Source organism: Balaenoptera ricei, chromosome 3 (assembly GCF_028023285.1).
Source record: "Balaenoptera ricei isolate mBalRic1 chromosome 3, mBalRic1.hap2, whole genome shotgun sequence".
NCBI lineage: Eukaryota > Metazoa > Chordata > Mammalia > Artiodactyla > Balaenopteridae > Balaenoptera > Balaenoptera ricei.
This window is the reverse complement of record NC_082641.1, coordinates 182,100,056-182,123,760: the sequence shown is the minus strand read 5'-3', so window position 1 is coordinate 182,123,760 and position 23,705 is coordinate 182,100,056. Positions and strand designations below refer to the sequence as shown.

Below are 23,705 nucleotides of genomic sequence, written 5' to 3'. Positions count from 1 at the left end.
TGGTTCGATTCCACACCCCACCCCAACCCCCGCCTGCTGTGGCCATCTGAGCCTCAATTTCCCGCCCTGCGTAGTGTGACCCACGCCTCCCTAGTGGGCTGCCTGGCACTGGGGGACCGGGAGGGGGGAGGGCGGGCGCAGGTGGGCGGGCTCGGGCAGGGAGGGAGGCGCCGGCCCGGCGGGGGCGGGGAGGGAGCGGCGGGGGCGGCCGAGATCCCGCCTCCCGTGGTGCCACCCGCGGCTCCGCCCCGCGGCGCCCGCCGGCAACTTTGGGATGGAGTTTGTGCGGGCGCAGTGGCTCGGCCTGGCGCTAGCGCTGGGGCCGGGGCCCGCCGGGGGCCACCCGCACCGGTGCGGCGTCCTGGTGCGCCTGGGGGTCTCGGTGCGCCTGGGCGCCCTCCTGCCCCGCGCGCCCGCCGCCCGCGCCCGCGCCCGCGCCGCCCTGGCCTGGGCCGCCCTGGCGCCGCGGCTGCCGCACAACCTGAGCCTGGAGCTGGTGGTCGCCGCGCCCCCCGCCCGGGACCCCGCCTCGCTGGCCCGCGGCCTGTGCCAGGCGCTGGCGGCACCGGGCGTGGCGGCCGTGCTAGCCTTCCCCGAGGCGCGGCCCGCGCTGCTGCAGCTGCACTTCCTGGCGGCGGCCACCGAGACCCCCGTGCTCAGCGTGCTGCGGCGGGAGGCCCGCGCTCCCCTCGGCTCCCCGGTACGCGCGGACGCCGGGGTCAGGACGTCCGGGGACCCGGGGTCGGGATGGGAGAGATCCTGGGACGCTATTGGAGCGCGGGGCCCGGGGGTCCGGATAGCTGAGTCCTTGGGACACGCGGGCCTCAGAGTCTGGACCCTAAATGCAAGAGTCCAGATGCGGGGAGCCTCGGAGTCCGGATGACAGAGGCCCAGGGACGGCCCTCGGGTTCGCGGAACCTGGACCCCTGAACCCCGGATGTCCCCGGAGATCAGGGACCCGGAATGGGAGGCGGGAGCCCAGGGGCGCAGGAACCTAGAGCCACGGAACCCCGCGGCTCGGGAACCCCGCGGGATGCCTCTGGACCCCAGATGGCGGATCCCACAGGACGCTTCCCTGGGCTTTGGCGGTGGAGTCCCACTAGGAGCGCGGCCCCCTTCCCCGGTCAGGTCAGAGGGCGCCTCCGGATTCCCACCAAGCAGGGCCGCGGGGCTGGGATGGGGAAGCGGGTCTCCCTGCTCGCTCTCCAGGGGCTGCAGTTTCAGGGGCTGCAGCTGGAGACTTTCCTCCTGCCAGGATCCTACCAGAGGCCCTCGAGGCCGAGGCTACCCACACCCCACAGCCTCCTTGATGGCCTTCTCAGGTCCCCAGGGCCACCCTGTCTCTCCTAAACCCTCCATCCTCCTCCACCCTGTCCTCGTTCGTCCTTGGAGTTTATTCTCTTTTCTTAATTACACCCCCAGGCTGGAATTTGGGTCCGAATAAGTAGAGAATGGGACAAGGAGGAGAGAAGGGTGGCAGAGCTCTGGGGACCCTGTTGTGCCCCAGGGAAAGAACCCCCTCCCAGGGCCAGCAGGGAGGGGCCCAATGCTGGGACATGGGGTCTGGAAGGGGGCCTGCCTCTCTCCAAACCCACCTTGAAGCCCCCTCAGGCCTTCCTTCTCCTGAGGGCGGGGAGACCCTGACCCTAGAGGAGGCCCAGGTCTCATTAACCCCCCCCTCTGTCCTTGACTCCCTCCCGGTGGGAGAGATGCAGGACCCAAATCCATGCCTGTGGCGCCCTCTGCAGCCGGATCCAGGAACTGCACCCTCTGCAGTTGGACCTGTCAGGCTTTGGGGGGGTATTGGCTTGCCCCGCCGCCCCGCGGGAGACTGAGCAGCAGCCCCCAGCCTTTCCCCCTGCACTCAGCACCCTGTCCCCACCCGGACAACACCCTGCCTACGTTAGGTGTCTGGCAAAGCTCTCTCGTGCTTCCCATGCTCAAAGCAAATTCAGGAGAACTTTCTGGGTCCCTGAGCACGGAGGGGGGGCCCCTCAGTCCCTAGCTTGCCTGGTAAGTCTGAATAGAGGTGGGGTAGTGGAGCTGGGTTTTGAAGGATGTGTAGGAGTTGGCTGTCATAGATGGGAAAAGGTATTCCAGCTGGGGAATGCAAAAAGCCTCAGGGTGACTGGAGCCAAGAGAACAGGCCCTGAATGTCAGGCCAGGGCCGGACTTTGTGCTGATGGCGATGGGGAGCCACAGAAGGGGTTAGAGCAGGTGTGGGGCTGGGAAGAAGCAGGCACAAGGTCCAGTTATCAAGGTGTCGTGCGTTTATTGAACATGTACAGACGGGGTGGGAAGAGTGTGGTGGGACACTGAGTTTGCCAGCCCTAACTGACCACCCCTTTGCCAGAACCCCTTCCTCCTGTAGCTGGACTGGGCCAGCCCCCTGGATACTCTGCTGGACGTGCTGGTGTCCTTGCTGCAGGCGCACAGCTGGGAGGACGTTGGCCTGGTGCTCTGCCCCGTGCGGGACCCTGGTGGCCTTGTGGCCCTGTGGACAAGCTGGGCGGGCCGGGCTCCGAAGCTCCTGCTGGACCTGAGCCGGCCAGACCCAGGTGATGCAGGGCTGCGGGCCCGCCTGGCCCCACTGGGGTTGCCCGCGGGGGGAACGGCCCCAGTCCCTGTGGCCATACTCCTGGGTTGCAACGAGGCCGGCGCCCGGCAGGTGCTGCAGGCCGCACCCCCCGGGCCCCGCTGGCTGCTGGGCACGCCGCTGCCTGCCGAGGCACTCCCCACCGAGGGCCTGCCGCCTGGGCTGCTGGCGTTGGGCGAGGTCGCTCGGCCCCCGCTGGAAGCCGCCATCCACGACGCGGTGGAACTAGTGGCCTGTGCGCTGGGCAGCACGGCCCGCGTGCAGCCGGAGCGCGCCCTCCTCCCCGCCACGGTCAACTGCAATGACCTGCCGCTGCCCGGGTCCGAGTCCTCCGGCCGCCTCTTGGCACGGTGAGCAGGGACCCTGCTGCAGGAAGCTGCGTGAGAGGCGACATTATCGGGCATTTGCTGTATGCCAGGCGCTGTGTCCATCTTGGGTGGAAGCAGAGCCCAAGAAGGAGATTCTGCGGGCGTGTGTGTGTGTGTGTGTGTGTGTGTGTGTGGGTGTGTGCCTTTGGGAGAAGCGGGAAAGGAGGGAAAGGAACAGAAAGGAACAGGTGAGGCTCTGCCTGACCCGGGGAGCCCTGGAGCGGGGGCAGCACGCAGCAAGAAGGCCCCACCTGGGCCTCTCAGCTGGGCTTTGGGCTGGGCTGTCGCCCCAGCCCCCAGGGTGTGGGTACCCCAGCTGGGAAGGGGATCTGGAGTGGGGGGTACAGCAGCATCCCCCGTGGCCCGGTGTGTCTGAGGCAGGGCGATAGGTCTCACCTCGGGGGAGGGATCCCTCCGCCACCCTGATGCCGCCCACCCCCACCAGGTTCCTGGCCAACACGTCCTTCCGGGGCCACACGGGGCCGGTGCGGGTGACCGGCTCCTCGCAGGTGCACATCTCCCGGCGCTTCCGCGTGTGGAGCCTCCGCTGGGACCCGCGGGGCGCCCCGGCCTGGGCAACGCTGGGCCCCGGTGGCAGGACGGGCGGCAGGAGTCAGAGGCGGGGGGGCGCGGCCAGGCGGCCCCCACCCCCGCCGGGCGCCTGGGCGCGGCCCAAGCTGCGCGTGGTGACGCTGGTGGAGCACCCGTTCGTGTTCGCCCGCGAGCCGGACGAGGACGGTCGGTGCCCGGAGGGGCAGCTGTGCCTGGCCCCCAGCACCAACGACTCGGCCGCCCTGGACGCGCTCTTCGCCGCGCTGGCCGACGGCTCGGCGCCCCGCGCGCTGCGCAGGTGCTGCTACGGCTACTGCATCGACCTGCTGGAGCGCCTGGCGGAGGACGCGCCCTTCGACTTCGAGCTGTACATCGTGGGCGACGGCAAGTACGGCGCGCTGCGCGACGGCCGCTGGGCCGGCCTGGTGGGCGACCTGATGGCCGGCCGGGCGCGCATGGCCGTCACCAGCTTCAGCATCAACTCAGCCCGCTCGCAGGTGGTGGACTTCACCAGCCCCTTCTTCTCCACCAGCCTGGGCATCATGGTACGCGCATGGGACACGGCGTCGCCCATCGGCGCCTTCATGTGGCCGCTGCACTGGTCCATGTGGCTGGGCGTCTTCACCGCGCTGCACCTGACTGCGCTCTTCCTCACCCTCTACGAGTGGAGCAGCCCCTTCGGCCTCACGCCCCGCGGCCGCAACCTGGGCACCGTGTTCTCCTACTCCTCCGCCCTCAACCTCTGCTACGCCATCCTCTTTGGACGCACAGTGTCCAGTAAGACGCCCAAGTGCCCCACGGGCCGCCTCCTCATGAACCTGTGGGCCATCTTCTGCCTGCTTGTGCTGTCCAGCTACACGGCCAACCTGGCCGCCGTCATGGTCGGGGACAAGACTTTTGAGGAGCTGTCGGGGATCCACGACCCTAAGGTGCGTGGCCGTGGGGTTTCAGGGGTCAGAGCCTGGAGGTCACCCCCGCCCCCAGTCCCCACCCAGTAGAGGGCGGCCATCTGCTCCCGCAAACTCGTGTTGAACCCAGGTGGGACAAAACAGGCGAGGCTGCTGGCGAGAATCAAGAGAGAGAAACAAAGTAGATGGTGTGTGAATTGGTGATAAAGTTCCAGGGAGGAAAATTAGACAGGGTGGGGACACAGGGAGCACTGGGGAGGGATGATTTCTCAAACGGGGGTCAGGAATTCGTCTGGGAGAGGTGATATGTGAGGGACTTTTATGTAGATATCAGGGAGGAATATGGTAAGCAGAGGAGGCAGCCTGTGCAAAGGCCCTGGGACAGGATTGTGCTTGGCAGGTTGGAGGAACAGCAAGGAGACCTGTGTGTGGCTGGAGCAGAGTGAGTGAGGGGGGAGAGGGGGGAGGGGAGAGCAGTGAGGGGGATGGGGCAGGTCATGCAGGGCCTGCACGTGTGGGAGGACCTGGGCCTCCACAGAAGCCCCGTTTAGACAGAACTTTCACCAGGAGTCCTGGAGGGCTGTGGGCAGAGCAGGGCATGCCCCAGCCTACATATTTTTCTCTTTTAATGAAAAAATTTTAATATTCTAGAGTAGGGAGCAAGGCCCACCATGAATGAACCCATTGCCCGGCTCCAAAGTCAACTCCTGACCAGTTTCGTCCATGCACCAGCCATAGCCACTGGATTACCATGAGGGAAATCCCAGGTCTCCTGTCATTTTGTCATGAGTATTCTGGGAACTTAAACATCAGGCAGCCATTTTTCTCAGTTGTTTTTTTTTTTTTTTTCACGGTTTGTTTGAATCTGGATCCAAAATGTACAGACCCAGAGGAAGGTAGAAACCTCCTTGTTACCAAACCAAACTCGGGTCCACTCACCTGCAGGCAGTAAAGCCAATCTACTGACACAGGGTCCTGGTGAAGGAAAGCACAGTGTTTACTGCAGACGCCAAGCAAGGAGTCTGCACAGCTAGTGCTTAAGACCTGAACTCCTGGATGGCTTTCAGGGGAAGGTTTATTTTTGTTTGTTTGTTTTTTAATTTTTATTTAAGTATTGGGGAAAGGTGTTTTTTTTTTTTTTATTTTTTTATTTATGGCTGTGTTGGGTCTTTGTTTCTGTGTGAGGGCTTTCTCCAGTTGCGGCAAGTGGGGGCCATTCTTCATCGCGGTGCGCGGGCCTCTCACTATCGCGGCCTCTCTTGTTGCGGAGCGCAGGCTCAGTAATTGTGGCTCACGGGCCCAGTCGCTCCGCGGCATGTGGGATCTTCCCAGACCAGGGCTCGAACCCGTGTCCCCTGCATTGGCAGGCAGATTCTCAACCACTGCGCCATCAGGGAAGCCCCTGGGGAAAGGTTTTTAAAGACAGGGTGAGGGAGGGGGGTTGTGGGGTGTGTGATTAGCTCCTGGATGTTCTTCTGATTGGTTGGTGGTGAAGTAATTGGGAGTCAACATCATCAACCTTCTGGTTCCAATCAGTCTGGGGTCTATGTGCTTGTGGGCAGCATGCAGTTAACTTCTTCCACCTGGTGGGGGTTTCAGTATCTGCAAAAGAGCTCAAAGGATCTGGCTCAAATTTTTTTTTTTTTTTTTTTTTTGCCATGCCACATGGCCTGCGGGATCTCAGTTCCCCAACCAGGGATTGAACCCATGCCCCCTGCAGTGGAAGCACTGAGTCTTACCCACTGGACCGCCAGGGAAGTTCACTGGCTCAGAATATTATCTACAGCCCTTGAGAAGGAATTAAAAGTCCTTGACTTTAATGGCTAAACTATTATTATTATTTTGTCTTGTTTGACTGTTTTCCTTTGTTTCTGCATTTTCTCACTTCTTTGATTAAATTTATTCTTTGGAACTCGGGGAAGGCCTAGGAGACTAAAGTTTTTCTACAGACAAGAGGCAGGCAGAGGACTGGGTGGGGGTCTGTCCCGGGAAGGCCCCATGGGGCCATCTTGACACTCCATCTTTTTGTTCCCTAGCGATTTGTTTGTTGGAGAAGTTGTTTTTTCTCCTGCAGCATCTCCCAGTGTTTGGATCTAGCTGCTCTCGTCCCCTGCTGCTCCCCCACCCCAGCGTCCTCTGTTAAACCAGTAATGAGACCTAGATGCTTGCTGTCCCGTGGGCCAGCCACTCTCCACATGTGGCTACTTTTTTAAAATAATTTTTTAAAACAATTTTTTTTTTTTTTTGGCTGTATTGGGTCTTCGTTTCTGCGTGCAGGCTTTCTCTAGTTGCGGCGTGCAGGCTTTTCATTGAGGTGGCTTCTCTTGTTGCGGAACACAGGCTCTAGGCACGCGGACTTAGTAGTTGTGGTGCACGGGCTTAGTTGCTCCCCGGCATGTGGGATCGAACCCATGTCCCCTGCATTGGCAGGTGGATTCTTAACCAATGCACCACCAGGGAAGTCCCGTGGCTACTTTTTAAATTGATTTAATTGAAAGCACTCAACAGCCACTTGAGAACAGCACAGGTGTAGAGCATTTCCTTCCCCAGAAAGTTCTAGATGGCCCTGCTTGCCTCAGGTCTGTCTTTTCGGAAGTGCTGTAGCCCCGATAAGGAGGCCCTGGTCAGGTGGCCTCAGCAGCCACTCATGGTTTGCTTTAGGGAGGTTGCACAAACAGTGGGTGGGCCGGAGAGCCCAGGGCTGAGGGGGCAGCGCTGGTGCAGGAGGAATGGGGGATGGGGGCCTTGGGTAGGGGCTGCGGAGGGGCGAGCACCGGGCAGGTCCAGGGTGTCTGGAGGGCAGTGCCCACAGGATCTGCAGGTGGACGGGACGTGGAGATGAGAGGCGCAGAGGCGGGCAGAGGAGGGAGAGCGACTGAGGTGGGAAGGTGTGGGGTGGCTCGGGAGTGGGTCTTGGACGCGGTGAGCTTGGGGTTCCCGGGGGACCCTAAGGAGAGACGCAGAGGGTGCGGCGGAGGCGGAAGTGTGGAGTTAAGGGCCTGGAGATGGACGTGCGGGTGTTAGAACATTTTCAACTGGGTGGTCCTGCCCCCAGAGGACACGGGCCATGTCCTGGCACATCTATGGTTGTCAGACTAGGGCAGGGGGCTCCTGGCATCTAGGGGGTGGGGCCAGGGATGCTGCTCCACACCCCACGGAGCCCAGGACGGCCCCCAAGAGATGACGTGGCCCACGTGAGCCGGGCGAGGGGAGACTCTGGTTGAGAGCCCTGGGCCTGGGCGCTCCGGGCTGGCGGATGGAAGGGGGGTGGGGGAGAGCCGGGCCGGGATCAAGGCCCCACCCCAGGCGCTGACCGGGCGCTGGCCCGCAGCTGCACCACCCGTCCCAGGGCTTCCGCTTCGGCACCGTGCGGGAAAGCAGCGCCGAGGCCTACATCAAGAAGAGCTTCCCGGAGATGTACGCACACGTGCGGCGCCACAGTGCGCCCACCACGCCCCACGGCGTCGCCATGCTGACGTGAGGGGGGCGCGCGGGGCGGGGCCAGGCGGGCGGGGATGCTCACCCCGTCGCCCTCCCCGGCAGAAGCGACCCCCCCACCACAAGCTCAACGCCTTCATCATGGACAAATCGCTCCTGGACTACGAGGTGTCCATCGACGCCGACTGCAGACTGCTGACCGTGGGCAAGCCTTTCGCCATCGAGGGTGAGCGGCCCCCGGGACCAGTGATCTGCGGGCTCCAGGCAGGCGCAGCTCCTGTGGGTCTGCGTGCAGCCCGGTCCCAACCCAACGCCCGGCCTCCCCCAGGCTATGGCATCGGACTCCCCCGGAATTCGCCGCTCACCTCCAACCTGTCCGAGTTCATCAGCTGCTACAAGTCATCCGGCTTCATCGACCTGCTGCATGACAAGTGGTACAAGATGGTGCCTTGTGGTAAGCGGGTCTTCACCGTTACAGAGGTAGGGCAGGCCCGGGACGCAGGGAGTGGTAGGCGTGGGGGACTCTGAGCCTGTGTGGTCCTTCACCAAGGTGACCAACCCCTGCTCGTTCCCAAGACTGTGTGTTTGCCTGCTTTTCTGCACCCTATTCATCCTCCAAAACCCCAGTTCCAGTGGCCTTTCTTCCATGACACCTCACCTCTGAAAATGGAGCCCTAGCCTTCCAATCCAGCTCCACAGCCCCAGGCCCTTCTCTCTGGCCCAACCTCTGCCCCCACCCCCGTCCGAGGCCAGGGCTTCCCAAGGGTCTGCCATGACCAGGAGGGGTTTTGTGCCTGCGTCCTGCCCACAGACCCTCCAGATGGGCCTCTACCACTTCTCCGGACGCTTCGTGCTGCTCTGCCGGGGCCTGGGCAGCGCTCTGCTCGGCTCGCCGGGCGAGCACGTCTTCTACCGCCTGGCGCTGCCGCGCTTCCGAAGGGGCAACAAGATGGAGTACTGGCTGCACACGAGCCAGGTGAGGAGCGGGGGCTGGGGGTGGAGGGAGGGCGGAGCGCGCGCAGGACGGCCTGCCGCTGACCCGACCCCGACGCGACTTCTGTCTTGGCTCCTAGAGAATCCATCGCGCCCTCGACACAGAGCCGCCCGAGGGGCAGGAGGAGCCGGAGCCGAGGTAAGGGGCCCTGGGGGCCGCTCTCCACCCCAGCAACTCCCATCTCCGCCCTCCAGCCGACCAATGGATCCATACCACCAGCTACCCACGGCCTCCTCAGGAACCCTGACCCTAAAGGGCAGAGTGGGACTGTGGGTAGGACACAGCTGCCCAGCCTCATCCGTCCCCAGGGGTCCCGAGGAGCCGCAGCAGGACACTCTGGCCGCCCCCGCCGGCCCCGGGGGGCTGGACACGGGTGCGCCGGGCCTCGGTGAGGGAGCGTTGCACGCACTTCCTGCTGGAGCCAGCCGTGGCCACCGCTGCCGCTCCCGTTGAGGATGCCCCAGACGCGGATGCAGATGCAGCCGGGCCGCCCGGGGGCCCCGTCTCGCTCTGCTCCAACGGCCACCCGCCCGCCGAGCTGTTCCCTGGCGCCCCGCGCCCCGGGGAGCTAGAGCAGCTGGAGCAGCGCATCGTGGGCACACGCGAGAGGCTCCGCCAGGCGCTGGTGCAGCGCGGGCAGCTCCTCGCCCAGCTCAGGGACAGCACCCGCGACGGGCCGCGCAGCCTGCTCCAGGCCTCCGAGGAAGCACCCGTGGCCGCCCGGTGACGCGGGACCAGGCCCTCCTCCACCTGCAGCGGGGGCTTCGAGGGACCCCGCCCCCTCCCCGCACAGACAAACGCTGGCTGGACGCTGTCAACAGTTTATTCTATATACAAACACCATTTTGTACACTGCAATTAAATAGAGTGGAATGAGCCCTCTTCTGCATTCCTCACCGCGTAACTGGGTTGGGCCACCGGCCGTCTCCTCACCCTGAGCAGGGCGGGACCCCGGCACCCCCCGTGGCCGCCTTCAATGTTGGTGCCTGGGCGCGTCCTGGGCCCGAGCTTCGCCTTCCCGGGGCCCCAGCCTGGCCGTGTGGGATGGCGCTGGAAAGGCACTGCACACGAGGGAGCACCAGCTGAGCCGGCCCCACTCATTTCACCTTGCTCAGAGGCCTGCCCGTTTTGCCCTGGGACAGCTCGCTCCAGACCTTTCACCAACCCCTTGCAGAACTTTCCATGGAGCCCCCGTCCCTTCTCCCACCCTGGCTCATCGGCCGGTCTTAATTCACTGGCTGAGGGGGCCCACCACAGACAGGGACAGGCTGCAGGCAGGCCCCACGCCCTGGGGGAGCGAAACCCGCCTCCAAGCAAACCTGATGGACTCCGATACCACCTAAGGCAGGCTGGGCAGTCCCAGAGCCACTGGGGACAGCCTCCCTGACCCCGGAGGGCTACAGCCAGGTCACACCCAGCTGGCCTGGATGGCCAGGGACAGAGGTGGTCAGCTGCCCAGGGCTCAGGAGCCGACCTCCGAGGGCGCATCCACTGGAGCCGTGGACGCAAGGCTGGGCCCACTCACCCCAGCGGTCTGAGGGGCTGTGTCAGACCCTGGGGAGTCGCTTGTGGGGGCACTGTCCTGGGGGGCCCGAGGGAGCGCCCCGCTGGGGCTCAGGGGGCTGGCCGGCCGCCGGTCCAGGAGAGAGGCGCTCAGGCCCGACAAGAAGGAGGCGTCTGTGATGATGGCGGCCGTCTCTGCCATCCAGCCCAGGTCACCACTGGCTGCTGCAGCTACCGAGGCCGCCGCGGCCACCAGGGAGCTGGGTGCCTCAGCCACGGGCCCAGGGCCTCCGCCACCACCCTGCAAGCCAGGGCCCAGGGCAGGGGGCTGGCCGGGAGAGTCGGGCGTGGCGGCCGGGGCGCCTCCGTTGTTGTTCAGGTCGTCCGGCAGGGCCGTGGGGCTGCCAGGGCCCAGAGGGGGCGTCTGCAGCAGCATCTCCTGGACGCGGATCTGCTGCAGAATGGCGGGCAGCTCGTAGTGGTGGAAGAAGTAGATCATGGAATGCTGGGGGGCAGGCACCGGGTCAGGCGAGGCCCGAGCCAGAACGCAGCCTCCACAGAACCCCCAACAGGCTGGATGGACCCCGGGGTCACCAGTGCCAAGGGCAGCCACCTCACCTGGATGAAGAGCCAGGAAGTGACGAGGGCCAGGCTGCTGTACTGCCCGTTGAAGCGGTAGTGGTAGGCGTAGAAGGCGAAGTGGTACAGGTAGAAGAACCTGCGAGGGGGACAGTGAGGCGCTGCCCACCCGGCTGCCCCCACCCCGGACCACACGGACCCCGGTGCCCACCGAAGCCAGTGCCGCTTGCTGGTGTTGGTGTGGCAGCAGATGGCATCATACTGGTCGGCCAGCCACACGATGAGGATGATGTAGAAGGCCGTGGTGGTGTCGTTGAAGAACTCAGACATGATGGCCTCCATTCCTGTGGGGAGATGGGAGACTGCTGGTTGCAGGGGGGACGGGCAGGTGACGGGCCAGGGCAGGGGGCAGGGCGTGGGGGCACGGGGTCCTCACCCACGAGGGCCAGGATGACGGTCAGCAGGGGCGCTGCGGGGAAGGCGATGGCCATGTTCATCTCCAGCATCTGCAGCAGGTCCACTGCGGGCAGAGGGCGGCGGGCGGGCAGACCGGGTGAGGCGCCCGGTTGGGGGGTGGAGGGTGGGGGAGGTGGCCGGCGGGGAAACTCACCAATGAAGACGAAGATCTGGTGGTGGGAGTAGCGCAGCAGCATGGACACGCTCAGGGTCTGCAAGCAGCGCAGCGTGAGGCCTGGGGCAGCCGCCTCGCCCCACGCCCTCCGGCCCCCGCCCCGCCCGCGGCACTCACGAAGATGACCATGATGACGAAGGCGGCCAGGTAGGACGTGCGGGCCATCCACATGCTCACGAAGCGGTAGTGCTCCCCGGACACCACGTTCCGCAGGAAGCCTGCGCGGGAGGCAGTGAGCCTGCGCCCCAGACCACCCCGGCCCCGCCCCGCCCCTGCTCACCCGCCTGGGCCCCGCACCCTTGTTCTCCTCGTTTTCCGCCAGGCCCTTCACACTGGACATGAGGATGTCGTCGTAGCCCAGGAACTCAGCCAGCAGCAGGCGGCTGAAGCGGTCCCCGAAGCACTGGTCCCGCATGGGGTCTGTGGGCAGGACCGTGACAGGGGTGTGCACCTGGCCAGGCCCCCACCAGCCCCAGTGCTGCCGGAGGCCCGGGGAAGGCCAGATCTCCACTTCTGGGAGTGGAGGAGCCCCTGCCGCCCCCGACCCGAGCAGTGATGTGCGCGACAGCCCCAGAGGAACGGTCAAGGGATGAAGCCTCGGGCAGCTTCCCACAGCTGGAGAGCAGGGGCGGCCCCCAGGCCCCAGAAGCAAGTGCTTCTGGGTCACCCCTCCCCCAGAACCTCACTGCAGGTGACACTCACCCAGGGTGACCACCATGACTGGGATGCTGAGCCGCTGCCGCGTGGCCTGCGACAGCCGCAAGAAGCCGTACTCCAGCGAGTACTCCACGATGTACTCGTCCTGCGGCCACGCTGTGGGTGGGACAGGCCTGGTCAGTCTGCGGAACCTCTCTCCCCTGGGAGGGGCGGGGTGACCGCAGCCCACCGGGGGTACTGGCCTTTAGCCCCAGTGAGCAATGAGTACCTTTTGTGGGCGTCTCAGGAAAGGGGAACTCCTGGCTGTCATTTAGGGCCTCGGGGCCACCTGGTGGCTTGAATACCTTGGGCTCGATGTCCAGCTCAAACTGCAGAGAGGGAGGCAGGGGTCAGCAGGCCCATGGTGCCAAAGGGCCGGGCCTGGAGGCCTCTCCCTCACTGACTGAAAGGAGATGCGCCCCTGTCCCATCAAAGCCCCGACCCCCAACACTGAGCTCCCTGAGAGCCTGTCTCCGGGTGAGGGTCTGGGAGGGATGCGGTCCCCTGCTGAAGTCTGCACCAATACCCTACCCACACCGATCCCTGGCCCACAGGACCCTGGCCTCTGGCTGCCCAAGCACAGCCCTCCCTGAGGGCTGTGGGCCCCACGTGTCCACTGGCATGCCTCTGCCGACGGGGTGCTGCATCACCAGGATGCCCAGGGCCCCCTTAGAGCTCTCAGCCCAGAGCCTTCTTCCTGGCTGTATCTGCCCTTGGCACCCCCAGAACTGGGCCAATCCGTTTCAAGTGACAGCTGGGAAACAGCCCGGGGTCCCAGTCGGCCCTGAGGCCACGGGAGCGGGAGCAGGAGCAGACAGGGAGGCCTGTGGCCCTGAAGGTCAGGAACGCTTCCAGCAGCCTGTCCTGCACAGACTGCGTCACCAGTTCCTCTGTGCGTTTACGTGGCGCTGCCAGCCAGCTAGCTCACCTTGATGGAGCTGTTCCCAAACATCTCCATGGTCAGCTCCTCCTCCTCCTCGTCCTCCTCCTCCAGCTCCAGGCCTCCCGGCTCCACAGCCAGCCCAGGGAAGCTGCCGCCGCCATTGCAGAACTGCAGGAAGACGGGCGCGCGGCTTGAGTTGTGCTGCACCTCCACGCGCAGGATGCCGTCTCTCGGCCACTTGTCCCGCACATGCTCCAGGCAGTTGATAGGCGACCGGGAGAAGACGATGTGGATGTAGGCCAGGACGAAGAGCACGAACAGGGCCTGGGGGCAGGGGGCAGTCAGCAGGGAAGCTGCCTGAGACCCCACAGCCCAGCCTGGAGGACCCCACCCGGCATATCAGGCTGCAGACAGCGTGGCTGAGCTCCCGGGGGAAGGGAAGGCTCGCCAGCCCCTCCGGGCAGCCTGGGTCCTGTGACTGCCCGAGTGAGCCAGGATGAGGCCCTCCGGGCGCCTGCAGGACCCCCACCCAGGCTGGGCTCAGGCCCACCCAACAGGGGCCCAAGCAGAGTACGTGGTCCCATCACCCAACTGCCCCAGGAGAAAACTCCTGACCTCACCAGCTAAAAACGCCCTCTGCACCTCTTCCGGGCCAGCCTGAGCCGCTGAACACAGCCGACCCTCTTGGCCAGGCCAACGAGCCCATGGCAGGGCTCGCTCTGTCCCCTGAGGTACGGTTTCCCCAGAGTAAGACAGGACAGCCCTAACTGCACACTGGGGGGATCCTGACACAGGGCCACATCTTGGGATGTCTGTGGTCATCGCAACTGGGGGGCTCCCGGCATCGAGTGGGCAGGGCCGGGGAGGCTGCTCCACACCCCACAGCGCCCAGGACGGCCCCCCACAGAGAACGTCCCAGCCCCGATGTCCACAGTGCCGAGGAGAGGCCCTGCTCGACGTCACCCCAACCCCCTGCTCCAGGAGCCCCCGTCTGACCGCTGTGTTTCTCATGGGGTCCCGGTTGGCCAAGTGTCACCCTTCCGGCCTGGACGCCATGTCAAGGGCATCACTCCCGGGGTGAGTTCCCTGTGTGGTACAAATGATCGTGGGGGACCAGAGTACGAAGCCGCTCCTTGTCCTCTGTCAACGATGATGCTCAGGGGTGTGGTGAACTGCCCGTGGCCACGCGGCCACCGGCAGGGCCGCCAGCACCTCGTCCTCTCCACGCCCTGCCATGAGCACCATAGGGTGGTGCCAGCGCTGGCTGTGGACCGCCCGGCCTCCTCTCTGGAGCCTGCCCTGCAGACTGGGCACGGGCTGGGTCAGCAGAGCACCCGCTCCTGTCCTGACAGGGTGGGAATCAGAGCACTGCTGGTTTAAGCAGAGACAGACCGCACATCCCACGCCCCTAGGGTTCAGGTCACGGCAGACAGATGCTGAGCTGAGAACAGAGCTGGGACCCTGCCTGGGGAGGAGGGGCCAGGGAGGCAGTGGGGAAGGCCAGCTAAGGCCCCCACGTCTGCAGAGCCTCCCACAGGCCAGCCTGCGCCAGGGCCCTGAGACGTGGCCACAGGCCAAGCGTCGCTCGGGACCCCCAGCACCTCTCCCCAACGTTGTGTCTGGGGACCTGGGAGCTGGTGACAGGAGTCACGACAGTGTGGGACCCACAGCACAGCAGGGTGAGGTCAGGGACCTAACCCACAGCCCCAGTCGTGCTCTCTAGGCGCAGATGTCCAGCAGGAGCCGCGTCTGGGACATTGTCTGCTCTGGGCCATAAGAACAACGCTGTACAACGTGCCGAGATATCACAAAAAGCGCTGACACACAGGGTGGCCCGATGCCAGGAGGTGCCCGAGCACTTCCCCTGGAGACACACATGCCTGCCATCACCCCCAGTTTGCAGATGAGGAAACCAAGGCACAGAGGCCACGCGGCCAGGAAGGGTGCAGCCAGGAGTTCAACCTGGAACACATACCAGGCAGGGCCAGCTGGGCCCCAAGAGCAGGGGCACTTGAACGGAGCGGGGGCTGGTGGCACCATGACCTTGCTGAGTGGCCCCCATGCCCGCACTGTCACCCTGGCGCCCTCTCCAGCATCCCTCACCAGGGTCTGCCCCATCACTGTCCTTATCCGTGACCTGAAACCCCAGGTGGGGTCCATCGCCCTTGACCGGGTGCATGGGTCCCCGGGGGTGGGCCAGGACCCTCTCAGCCCCCTGGACGAGGCCTGCCCCGGATCTGGACTTGTTTCCCCACTGTGGAACGAGCTGGCTGTCCAGGCTCCCTCTCCCTACGGCCCATCATCAGACACACAGGGCAGCCCTAGCCACGTGGGGAAGGCAGGCTGCCCTCAGCAGCCCCGCCCACCTCGCTCTCAGGATTTCAGGAGTCTCGTCCAGGGCCTTTCCTGCCCTCTGCCTGCCAGCTGGCCTGGCCACCTCACAGGCCCTGGGTGCTCCAGCCCCCCAACCTCTGGCACCCTGTGACCCCCATGCTCCAACTCACCAGCCACACGGCTGCGCCGTCCCGCCAGCTCCAGGGCCTCTGCATGCGCCGTTCCTGCTACCCACCTCCTTCCTCGCAGCCTGAGGCTGCCTGATGTGACACAGACCCTGCCCTGCGGACTGCCGTCTCTCCCCCTTCCTCCTGGTCACCCCACTCATCGCTGGGCCCAGAGACTGGCACGAGGCGGTAAAGAGGATGGCAAGGGCGGCTCCCGCCAGCAGTGAGCAGAGAGGAACAGGTACCACAGGAAGAGGCCAGGGAGCGGGGCTGGGAGGGGAACTTGATCTCTGTAGCAAGAGCCCAGAAGCTGGGCAGCCGAGAGGCAAAGGAGCAGAGCTTTCTGGAGCTTGAGGCGGCCTCAGAGATCAGCCAGCCGAGCCCTCCCTTTGCACACGAGGGAAACCAAAGGCGCCAGGGGTCAGGCAGGCTCTCGGGGAATGAAGGGCCTCCTGGCTGCAGCCCCGAGGAGAGAGCAGGTGCACGGGGCCGAGGGCAGCCCGATCACCCGGCCCCACGCACCAGGGACGCGGCCTGGATGTGCAGCCCATCTGCCTGGCCAGCCCAACCCCTGGCCTGCTCCTCGGGCAGGAAGCGGCGGGACAAAGCCAAGGCCTCAGGCCGGGCTCTCAGGGGAAGCTCAGCTCCACGGGGGGCCCACCTCACACAGGGCACCCCCTCGAGCGACACGGGCTCCTTCTGAGCCTGTCGGGAGAAACAGTGCTTTGTTCCCCAAGCTAATCACGGCCTCACATGGCCTTCTGCCTACGCCCAAGCTGCCCATGGGTTCCAGGATTGGGGTAAAGGAAGGCCGACTCAGGAATCCTCCAGAGTCCCACACCCACGCCCCCGCAGGGGACGCCTGCCGCTCCGGGACCGGGGGTTTCGGGCTGGGACCCGCACCCAGGTCTGCGGGACGGCTCGCACCCCTGCCACCCAACGCCAAAGAGCTGCCGGCTCCCGACCAAGCTGGCCCAGCCGGCACCGCACGTGCCTTGCCCGCCAGCTCCAGCCCCCTTTCTGCAGACGAGAAATCCGAGCTTCCTCGGACATCAGCACCCCTGGCCCCGGCCCCCCCCCGCCCGCCGGGGGTACACTCCGGGACGGGACACGACACAAAACAGCCATTTCTCCACTTCCTCAGACCCGTCAGGCAGCCGGGCTCGGCCCCCAGCGAGCTCCCTCTCTGAGTGAGACCCCTCCTTGGAGGGATCTGTGCTGGCCCTCCCGGCACCGCTGAAAAGCTGAGAGCTCTGCCACCCGAGCGAGGACAGGGGGCGGGTCCACGGGAGGCCCCTCACAGAGCCACCAGCAGCACCACTGGCTGGACTTTGCCACTAAGCCCCAGGGCGTGACCTCAGCTAGGTCACCTTCCCCCCAAAGGTTCAGAGCGGGGAGAATCCGAGTGGGGGCCAGCAGCAGGGCCTGAGGAGAAGAGCCCGAAGTAAAAGGGGGAGAGGGAAGAGGTGCAGGTGGGCGGCCCGGGGGGTGTGTCCTGGGAGAGGGCAGTGGTGGTGAGGCCCGGAATCCCTCGAGTTTGGGGTTCGGGGCCAGGCCAGGCTCGGCGAGTGGGGAGGCGGTCATCCCGGGCTGAGGATCCCAGGCGGCAGGGCTGGGGGTCACGGGGCTGGGCTCCGGCCTCCGGAGGTGGGGGACGCTGGGAAGGGCGAGGCGAGGGGTGGGGTGCGGCCTGGAGGGAGCTGTGAGTTTCTGGAGTCGGGATCAGGGGCCACTAACCGGGGGAGACTCGGGCCTTCCCGGGTGGAAGTTTCTGGGCAGAGGGGCAAGGGCGGCAGGCCTAAGGAAAGGGTCCCAACGGGTCGGGTCGGGCCTACGCCACCGGATGGGAGGGGCGCGCTGCCCCGGGCGGGGTCAGAAGTCGCAGATCTGGGGGAAAGGGTCCGGCCGCCGGGACCCTTGAGCAAGGTTCGGGGCCCCGGTCACCTTGAGCAACACGAAGAACTCGAAGAGACGACGGAAGGCGGGCGGGAAGAGGCGCGAGTAGGTGACAGCCATCTTGAAGAAGAGCGCATGGAAGAGCCGGTCGCGCACGTTGATGAGAGGATTGGGGTTGAGGTTGGGGGTGCGAGGCCCACGCTGGGGGGCTGGGCCGCCGCCGCCGCCGCCGCCGTTGGGCCCGGGCCCCGGGGCCCCAGGCGCCGCGAGCTCCGACATGCCCAGCGTCGCGCCTTAACGGCCCGCGGGTCCCCGAGGGCGCCTCCCCGCCGCCATCGGCCGTCCTCGCCACCGTCTCGCTCCTCACGGCCGCCCGGGCGCCGCCGCCATCTTCCGCCTCCGCGCCGCAGCTGACGCCAGCGAGTAGCCGCGCCGGCAAGAGCGGCCTCCCTGCGCCCGCGGGGAACGCTGGGATGCGGTCGGGCGGCCCCCGGCGGCTCCGCCCTGTGGCCTGGCTCCCGGGAAGGGAGCGCCGAGCGGCGGGGCTGCGTCTGGTCCGGGTGTTTTGCCTATTGCCCCCACAAGCCTCCGCGGCTGCAAGGCGGGCGGTAAAATTAGTCAATCTCTGAGGAATTTCGAGGTGATAAAATAAACTGAAAGGAAATACGACTGCTGGAGATGTTTTTTACTTGGAGCTCTGGAAAATTATACCGAAGATAAGATTACGTTAGGGTGTTCTAGCTGAAAAGTGATTTAATTTCCGGCCTTTAAATAACTTCGCTAAAAAATAGGTCTTCAGTTTGTGGAAGCCGCTGCTGCTTTCTCTCTACCCCGTAATACCAGGCCAGTCCCTTCGGTTGATCCTTGGGCGTCGTACTGTCTTTTTCTCCCCCTCCCGGCGGTAACGACCGGACAGACTTCTTTCTCTCTCCGCCCTTGTGGCCGGCTGGGGCGTTTACAGAGCTCCTGGCTGCACGCAAAACAGGTTAAGCAAGCTGGTTTTCTTTGCTCTTCCACCTCCCAACTGCGATTCCTCGACCTTTTCGGCACCAGAGACCGGTTTCGTGGAAAACAATTTTTCCACAGAGTGGGGGAAGGTTTGTTCAGGCGGTAATGCGAGCGATGGGGAGCGGCAGATGAAGCATCGCTCGCTGGTCCGCTGCTCACCTCTTGCTGTGCGGCCCGGTTCCTAACAGGCCGCGGACTGCTATCGGTCCGCGGCCCAGGGGTTGGGGACCCCTGCCCTAGCGACTTTAGCTTTTCCTTCTGAGAACCAGGCCGCTCAGGTGGGTCACCCCCGCATCTCTCTCCTGCTCCCTGGCCGCCAGACCCCTGTCCCGGCCATTCGGGTGTGACGGAGTGGACAGGCCTCCTCCAGCTAAAGTGGGGTCACGAAAGGTCCGTGCCTGGCCATGCCTTCCTCTTGGCTGCCACCGGGGGCCTGCCCGCGGTGTCCCAGGGCTGGGGGCCCACGTCTGGACCACATACACGCTCACTCACTCATCTTTGAAACGTCTCGGCGCCTCCTAGCAGCCATGGTAGTAATAGGACCTAACATTCATTGAGTACCTACTGTATGCCAGGTGCTTCCACCCCTTGCTCCAAAGCAAGGCGGGGTGGGCTGCGGCAGGAAGTGTGGAAGGGCAGGAGGAGCCGGAGATGAGGGGCCTGGGAGAGGATGCCTGACCCTGGGGAAGGACACGTTCGGGGGAAATGGCTTACAGTGCCCCAGGGCCTGCACTGGGTGTTGGGGACACAGCGGTGGCCACTACAGTCCCGGTTCCTGCCCTCGCAGAGCTCAGGGACCAACAGGAGACAGGCAGACCGCCAAGTGGATGTCTGGTCTGGTTCCCGATGGTGAGCATCCCACTGAAGGGCACAGTCAGGGCCTCTGAGAAAGACCAGGGCGTGGGGGGGGCGGTGGTTCCTGGCGGGGGGTTCCTATTCTGAATTGCACTGGGTGGTCAGGGAGGGAGGAGACTTTTCAGCTATGACCTGGAGCCTGAGAGAACCTTCCAGACCTACCTGCCGGGTTTCATAACCCTGGGAGCCCCACTCCCTGGAGGTGGATGGGTCTACCACAACCAGGAGGCTAAAGTCATTCTCTTCCTGTTTCATAGGGAGTGCTCTGCACAGGGCCTGGCATACAGTAGGCACTCAATCGATGCAAATTCTTTTTTTTTTTTTAATGAATTTATTGATTTTATTTATTTATTTTTGGCTGCGTTGGGTCTTTGTTGCTGTGCGCAGGCTTTCTCTAGTTGTGGCGAGCGGGGGCTACTCTCCCTTGCACAGGCTTCTCATTGCCGTGGCTTCTCTTGTTGCGGAGCATAGGCTCTAGGCGTGAAGGCTTCAGTAGTTGTGGCACACAGGTTCACTAGTTGTGCCACACCAGGCTTAGTTGCTCCGCGGCATGTGGGATCTTCCTGGACCAGGGCTCGAACCCGTGCTTCCTACATTGGCAGGCGGATTCTTAACCACTGCGCCACCAGGGAAACCCGTAAACTTTACTTTTATTGGTGTAATTTGTGTTGAAATAGGCCCGTGTGGCAAGCAGCTGCTGTGTTGGGCAGCGCCGTCTAGCGCTCACTCCCACGTAGGGAAACATGCGGTCCTGGAGAGCAAGTGAAAGTCATGGTCACAGAAAAGGAGTACAGCGGGAGGTGGGGGTGGAGAGAGTTCCAAATCTAAGCCAAAGACGCAGGGAAGGACCAGACCCCAGGCCCGCCCTTCTGGGGACAGTCGGGAATTTAGAAGATGGGCTGGATTTTGGAGGATGCTGTGGTCATCATGTGGTACCTGTCTGGGATGTGTGGGTGGCATTGGGACCTAGAGCCTGGGCTGGGGCTCACTGAGAAGGTGCTGGAAGGTGGACAGTGAACAGGCCAGGTCCAAAGAGTGTCAGGCAAATGGCGCAGCCAGGGCAAAGGCCCTGAGGCAGGCCTGGCGCTGATCGTTAAAGGCAGAGCGAGGAGAAGACCCCGTGTCTGGAGCAGAGTGAACAAGCGAGAGCGTGGGGCCTGGAGGACACCTTTGTTGAGGGGGCAGTGGGCAGCCATGGAGGATTGGGAGCAAGGGAGGTTCCTGACCTAACAGGCTTGAGATTTTATTGTTACTTTTTTTAAAATTTTGGCTGCGCCGGCTCTTAGTTGTGGCATGCGGAATCTTTAGTTGAGGCATGCGAACTCTTAGTTGCGGCATGCATGCGGGCTCCAGTTCCCCGACCAGGGATGGAACCCGGGCCCCCTGCATTGAGCGAAGTCTTACCCACTGGACCACCAGGGAAGTCCCTGTTGTTACTGTTATTTTGTTGTCGCTGCATCGTTGGGGCCATAGGACCCTCCGGGGTTCTCACTCAGAGCCCTGACACTGCAGGGAAGGGACCCAAGACCCTCACCACACCTGCAGCCCCTGTGCCCAGCCACCCAGACCGCCAGGCCCCACCCCCATAGCCCAGCACCGGAGGCTGAGGCTCTGGGGTTTCCTGCAACACCAGGTCCTCCAGTCCCTGGCCCGCGTCCCTCTGGCATCACGGAGATCCTGCCCCAGAATACCTGGATCCGCCCCCAGTGAGCCTGCATCATTCCACACCTCCCCTACCCCCACCGCAGTCTCCCCGGGATCAGTCCAGGACAAAGAGGTGAGTGCAGGGGCGCGGGGGGGGGGGCGGTGGGGGCGGGGGGGCGCTGGTCAAGGATGGAGGACAGCTGCAGAGGCCCCAGACCTCCCTGCCACGTTCTGAGGCTGAGCCAAAATTCCTAAGATTTTGACACGTATTGACTCAACATGTCCTTACCTCAGCTGACTGGGGATTGGAACCCAGGCCCAGGTGGGGGCCGCTGAGGTCGTAGGATTATACAGAACCACATAATTCTGTAAGTTTTAGGTCCTGGGGGAGTTTCTCAAATTATAATATTCCAAGCTTTTGGAACCCTAGGATTTCAAAATCTGGGATGTCTGATCTGAATTTCTTGAGTTCCAGGAGGCTGAGAATCTAGACCATGGGTCAATAAGCTTTTTTCTTTCTTTCTTTCTTTCTTTTTTTTCTTTTTTAAGCTTTTTTCTGTAAAAGACCAAAAAGTTAATATTTTCAGCTTTGCAGCCCAGAGACTACTCAGCCACAAGCAGTCTGTACACAAACAGCTGGGCGCCAATAAAACTCTGTCCAAACATGGAAATTTGGATATTATATGATTTCCAAGTGTCATGGAATAGTATTCTTCTTTTGATTCTTTAAAACCTCTTAAAAATGTAAAAACCATTCTTAGCTCGGGGGCTATACCGGAAAAAAAAAAAATAGCATCTGAATTTGGCCCACGGTCCAGAACAACGTTGGGCAGTAGAAAAATCAGACAAACCATACACAGAATTTTAAATGTTGGCTCATGTTAAAGAACTAAAAGAGAATAGTTTTGGTCATATATTTCACTTCACTTGATATCTGGGAAATATGATCATCGCAACAGGTAATCGATATGAAAAATGATGTACGAGGTATTTCACACCTGTTTCTGTCCTGAGTCTGAAATCTGGCCTGTTTCCCGACACTGACGTTTCCTCGGAGACACTCATATGTAGTCCGACTGCGTAAAACTGACGCTGAAAAGGAAAATGCATGCACACCCAAGTGGTTTCACATATACTCAGACATTTTCCAAAAACTGGATCCAGTGTTGGTTTGTACTTTTAAATTGGAATCAATTAAAATCAAGGAAAGTGAAGCCTTCCCTTCCTTGGCCTTGTCAGCCACACCTGCAGGACTCAGGAGCCGCGCAGCCAGCGGGATGGGGCCCAGGAGGGCATTATCGGTGCCATCTCGGTCCCATTGGTCAGCACTGGTCTAAATGCCGAGATTCGCGTCACCCAGCACTTATGTGGTGCCTACAATGTCCCAGGCATTTTTCTGGGCACCTGGTGAATGTCAATGCCTGGGAGGTAAGCCCATTTCTCAGGCGGGAGACTGAGGCCTGGAGGCATTGGGGGGCTTGTCCTTTTCACCAGAGGGAAGGCAGGCAGGTGGCTCTAAAGTTTGGAATCATCCAGGCTCAGTCTTCTGTGGTTTAGCTCCTGTCAAGCCCTGCAGAGGCCCCACAGCTGCCTGGCGCCCCAGGCATGGCCGGCCACTGCACTGGAGTATGCCTGTCTCGGTGGGTATCAGCGGGCGTCACGTGCAACTTCCCTGTCCAGAGGCCCCCAGCTCTGGATGGTGTCCCTAGAGAGACACTGGTGGCCCCCCTGGACAAGCACCAGGGGTCGGGGCATGACAGGAGGACCATGGGCATGTTGCCGGCAGCCACTGACCACCCCAGGCTGGAGTAGGTGCTCAGGGGACTGGCTCGAGCCTCCTTCCCCACAGTACCCTGGGTCCTGCCCACCCCTGTGCCCCAGCGGGACCTGCAAGGGGTCCACCCGAACCGCCCTCTGCCCCCACAACTCCCCACCTAGACACTGACGAACCACCCCGTTCCCACACTCCACTGCACTGTCTCATTGTTGACCACTGGTTCCCATTTTCACACATGAGGAAACACACCCAGCAGGGAAGGGACTCACCCAAGACCACCCAGCTAGGACTTGAACCCTGAAGAAAGCCTTCAGATAGATGGAATGGGAGACGTACAGTCAGGGAAAGTCAGTAGATATCCGGGGAGTGGGGTGCCAGGGAGGAGTGCTCCCAGGGAAGGGCAGGGTGAGTCATCTCTAAGCCTTCACAGAGCCCAACCAGCCACTTGTCAAATGTGCCAAACTCCTACTTATGCTTCAAAACCCCACATCACACATCCCCTCTTACATGCCTCTTTCCTTCACCCCTCCAGTGGAGCACCCACTCCCTCCCCAGTTTCCTCCACCGCAGGTCCCTCCTTCTGTCCTGTACCTGCTTGCATGGAGCAGGGGTGCCTATGCCTGGGTTTGTCTTCCCAGGGATGGACAGGGCCAGAGCCAAGGTCTCCTGGGAGCCAGTATCGCCTAGCAAGGGGCTGGCCCAGAGGCCCCGTCAGGGAGCTTTCGATGAATGAATGAATAGGTGTGTGAATGAATGAGTGATTTACTGAAGAAATAATTTATTTATTCTATTATTAATTTATTGATTTATCTGTACAAGCAGGCAGCTCCTATTGAGTGCCAAGTGTGTGCCTGGCCTTGTTCCCTTGGCAGCCTC

The 23,705-nt window shown here is 62.9% G+C and overlaps 2 protein-coding genes across 3 annotated transcripts; one reads left to right on the top strand and one right to left on the bottom strand.

Annotated features, from left to right (window-relative positions):
• Positions 1 to 274: 274 nt before the first annotated feature.
• Positions 275 to 9,702, top strand: GRIN3B (glutamate ionotropic receptor NMDA type subunit 3B). The gene is given in 10 exon segments (XM_059919000.1): positions 275 to 700; positions 2,354 to 2,946; positions 3,410 to 4,445; positions 7,756 to 7,901; positions 7,968 to 7,983; positions 7,986 to 8,088; positions 8,191 to 8,342; positions 8,674 to 8,838; positions 8,936 to 8,994; positions 9,178 to 9,702. Coding segments are annotated over 10 exon segments (3,102 nt in total). The 3' UTR covers positions 9,584 to 9,702.
• Positions 9,664 to 18,001, bottom strand: TMEM259 (transmembrane protein 259). Of its 2 annotated transcripts, none has more exons than XM_059919001.1 (11): positions 17,594 to 18,001; positions 13,194 to 13,472; positions 12,495 to 12,594; positions 12,272 to 12,382; positions 11,867 to 11,989; positions 11,687 to 11,787; positions 11,549 to 11,606; positions 11,375 to 11,458; positions 11,150 to 11,282; positions 10,978 to 11,077; positions 9,664 to 10,864 (listed from the first exon to the last, which is right to left on the bottom strand). In XM_059919001.1, the coding sequence occupies exons 1-11, from the start codon at positions 17,822 to 17,824 to the stop codon at positions 10,319 to 10,321; spliced, it is 1,866 nt and encodes a 621-aa protein (XP_059774984.1). In that variant the 5' UTR covers positions 17,825 to 18,001; the 3' UTR covers positions 9,664 to 10,318. The 2 variants fall into 2 exon arrangements, with proteins under 2 accessions (XP_059774984.1, XP_059774985.1); XM_059919002.1 differs by lacking the exon at positions 17,594 to 18,001 and adding an exon at positions 15,653 to 17,587.
• Between the last annotated feature and the right edge of the window lie 5,704 nt (positions 18,002 to 23,705).

Excerpts from the sequence above, each read along its gene's own strand:
- TMEM259 (XM_059919001.1), bottom strand. The coding sequence starts at position 17,824 with ATGTCGGAGCTCGCGGCGCCTGGGGCCCCGGGGCCCGGGCCCAACGGC. Across the intron at positions 12,595-13,193 it reads TTGGGAACAGCTCCATCAAG|TTTGAGCTGGACATCGAGCC; the intron begins GTGAGCTAGCTG and ends CCCTCTCTGCAG. Across the intron at positions 11,283-11,374 it reads CGTCATCCTGGCCCTCGTGG|GAATGGAGGCCATCATGTCT; the intron begins GTGAGGACCCCG and ends ATCTCCCCACAG.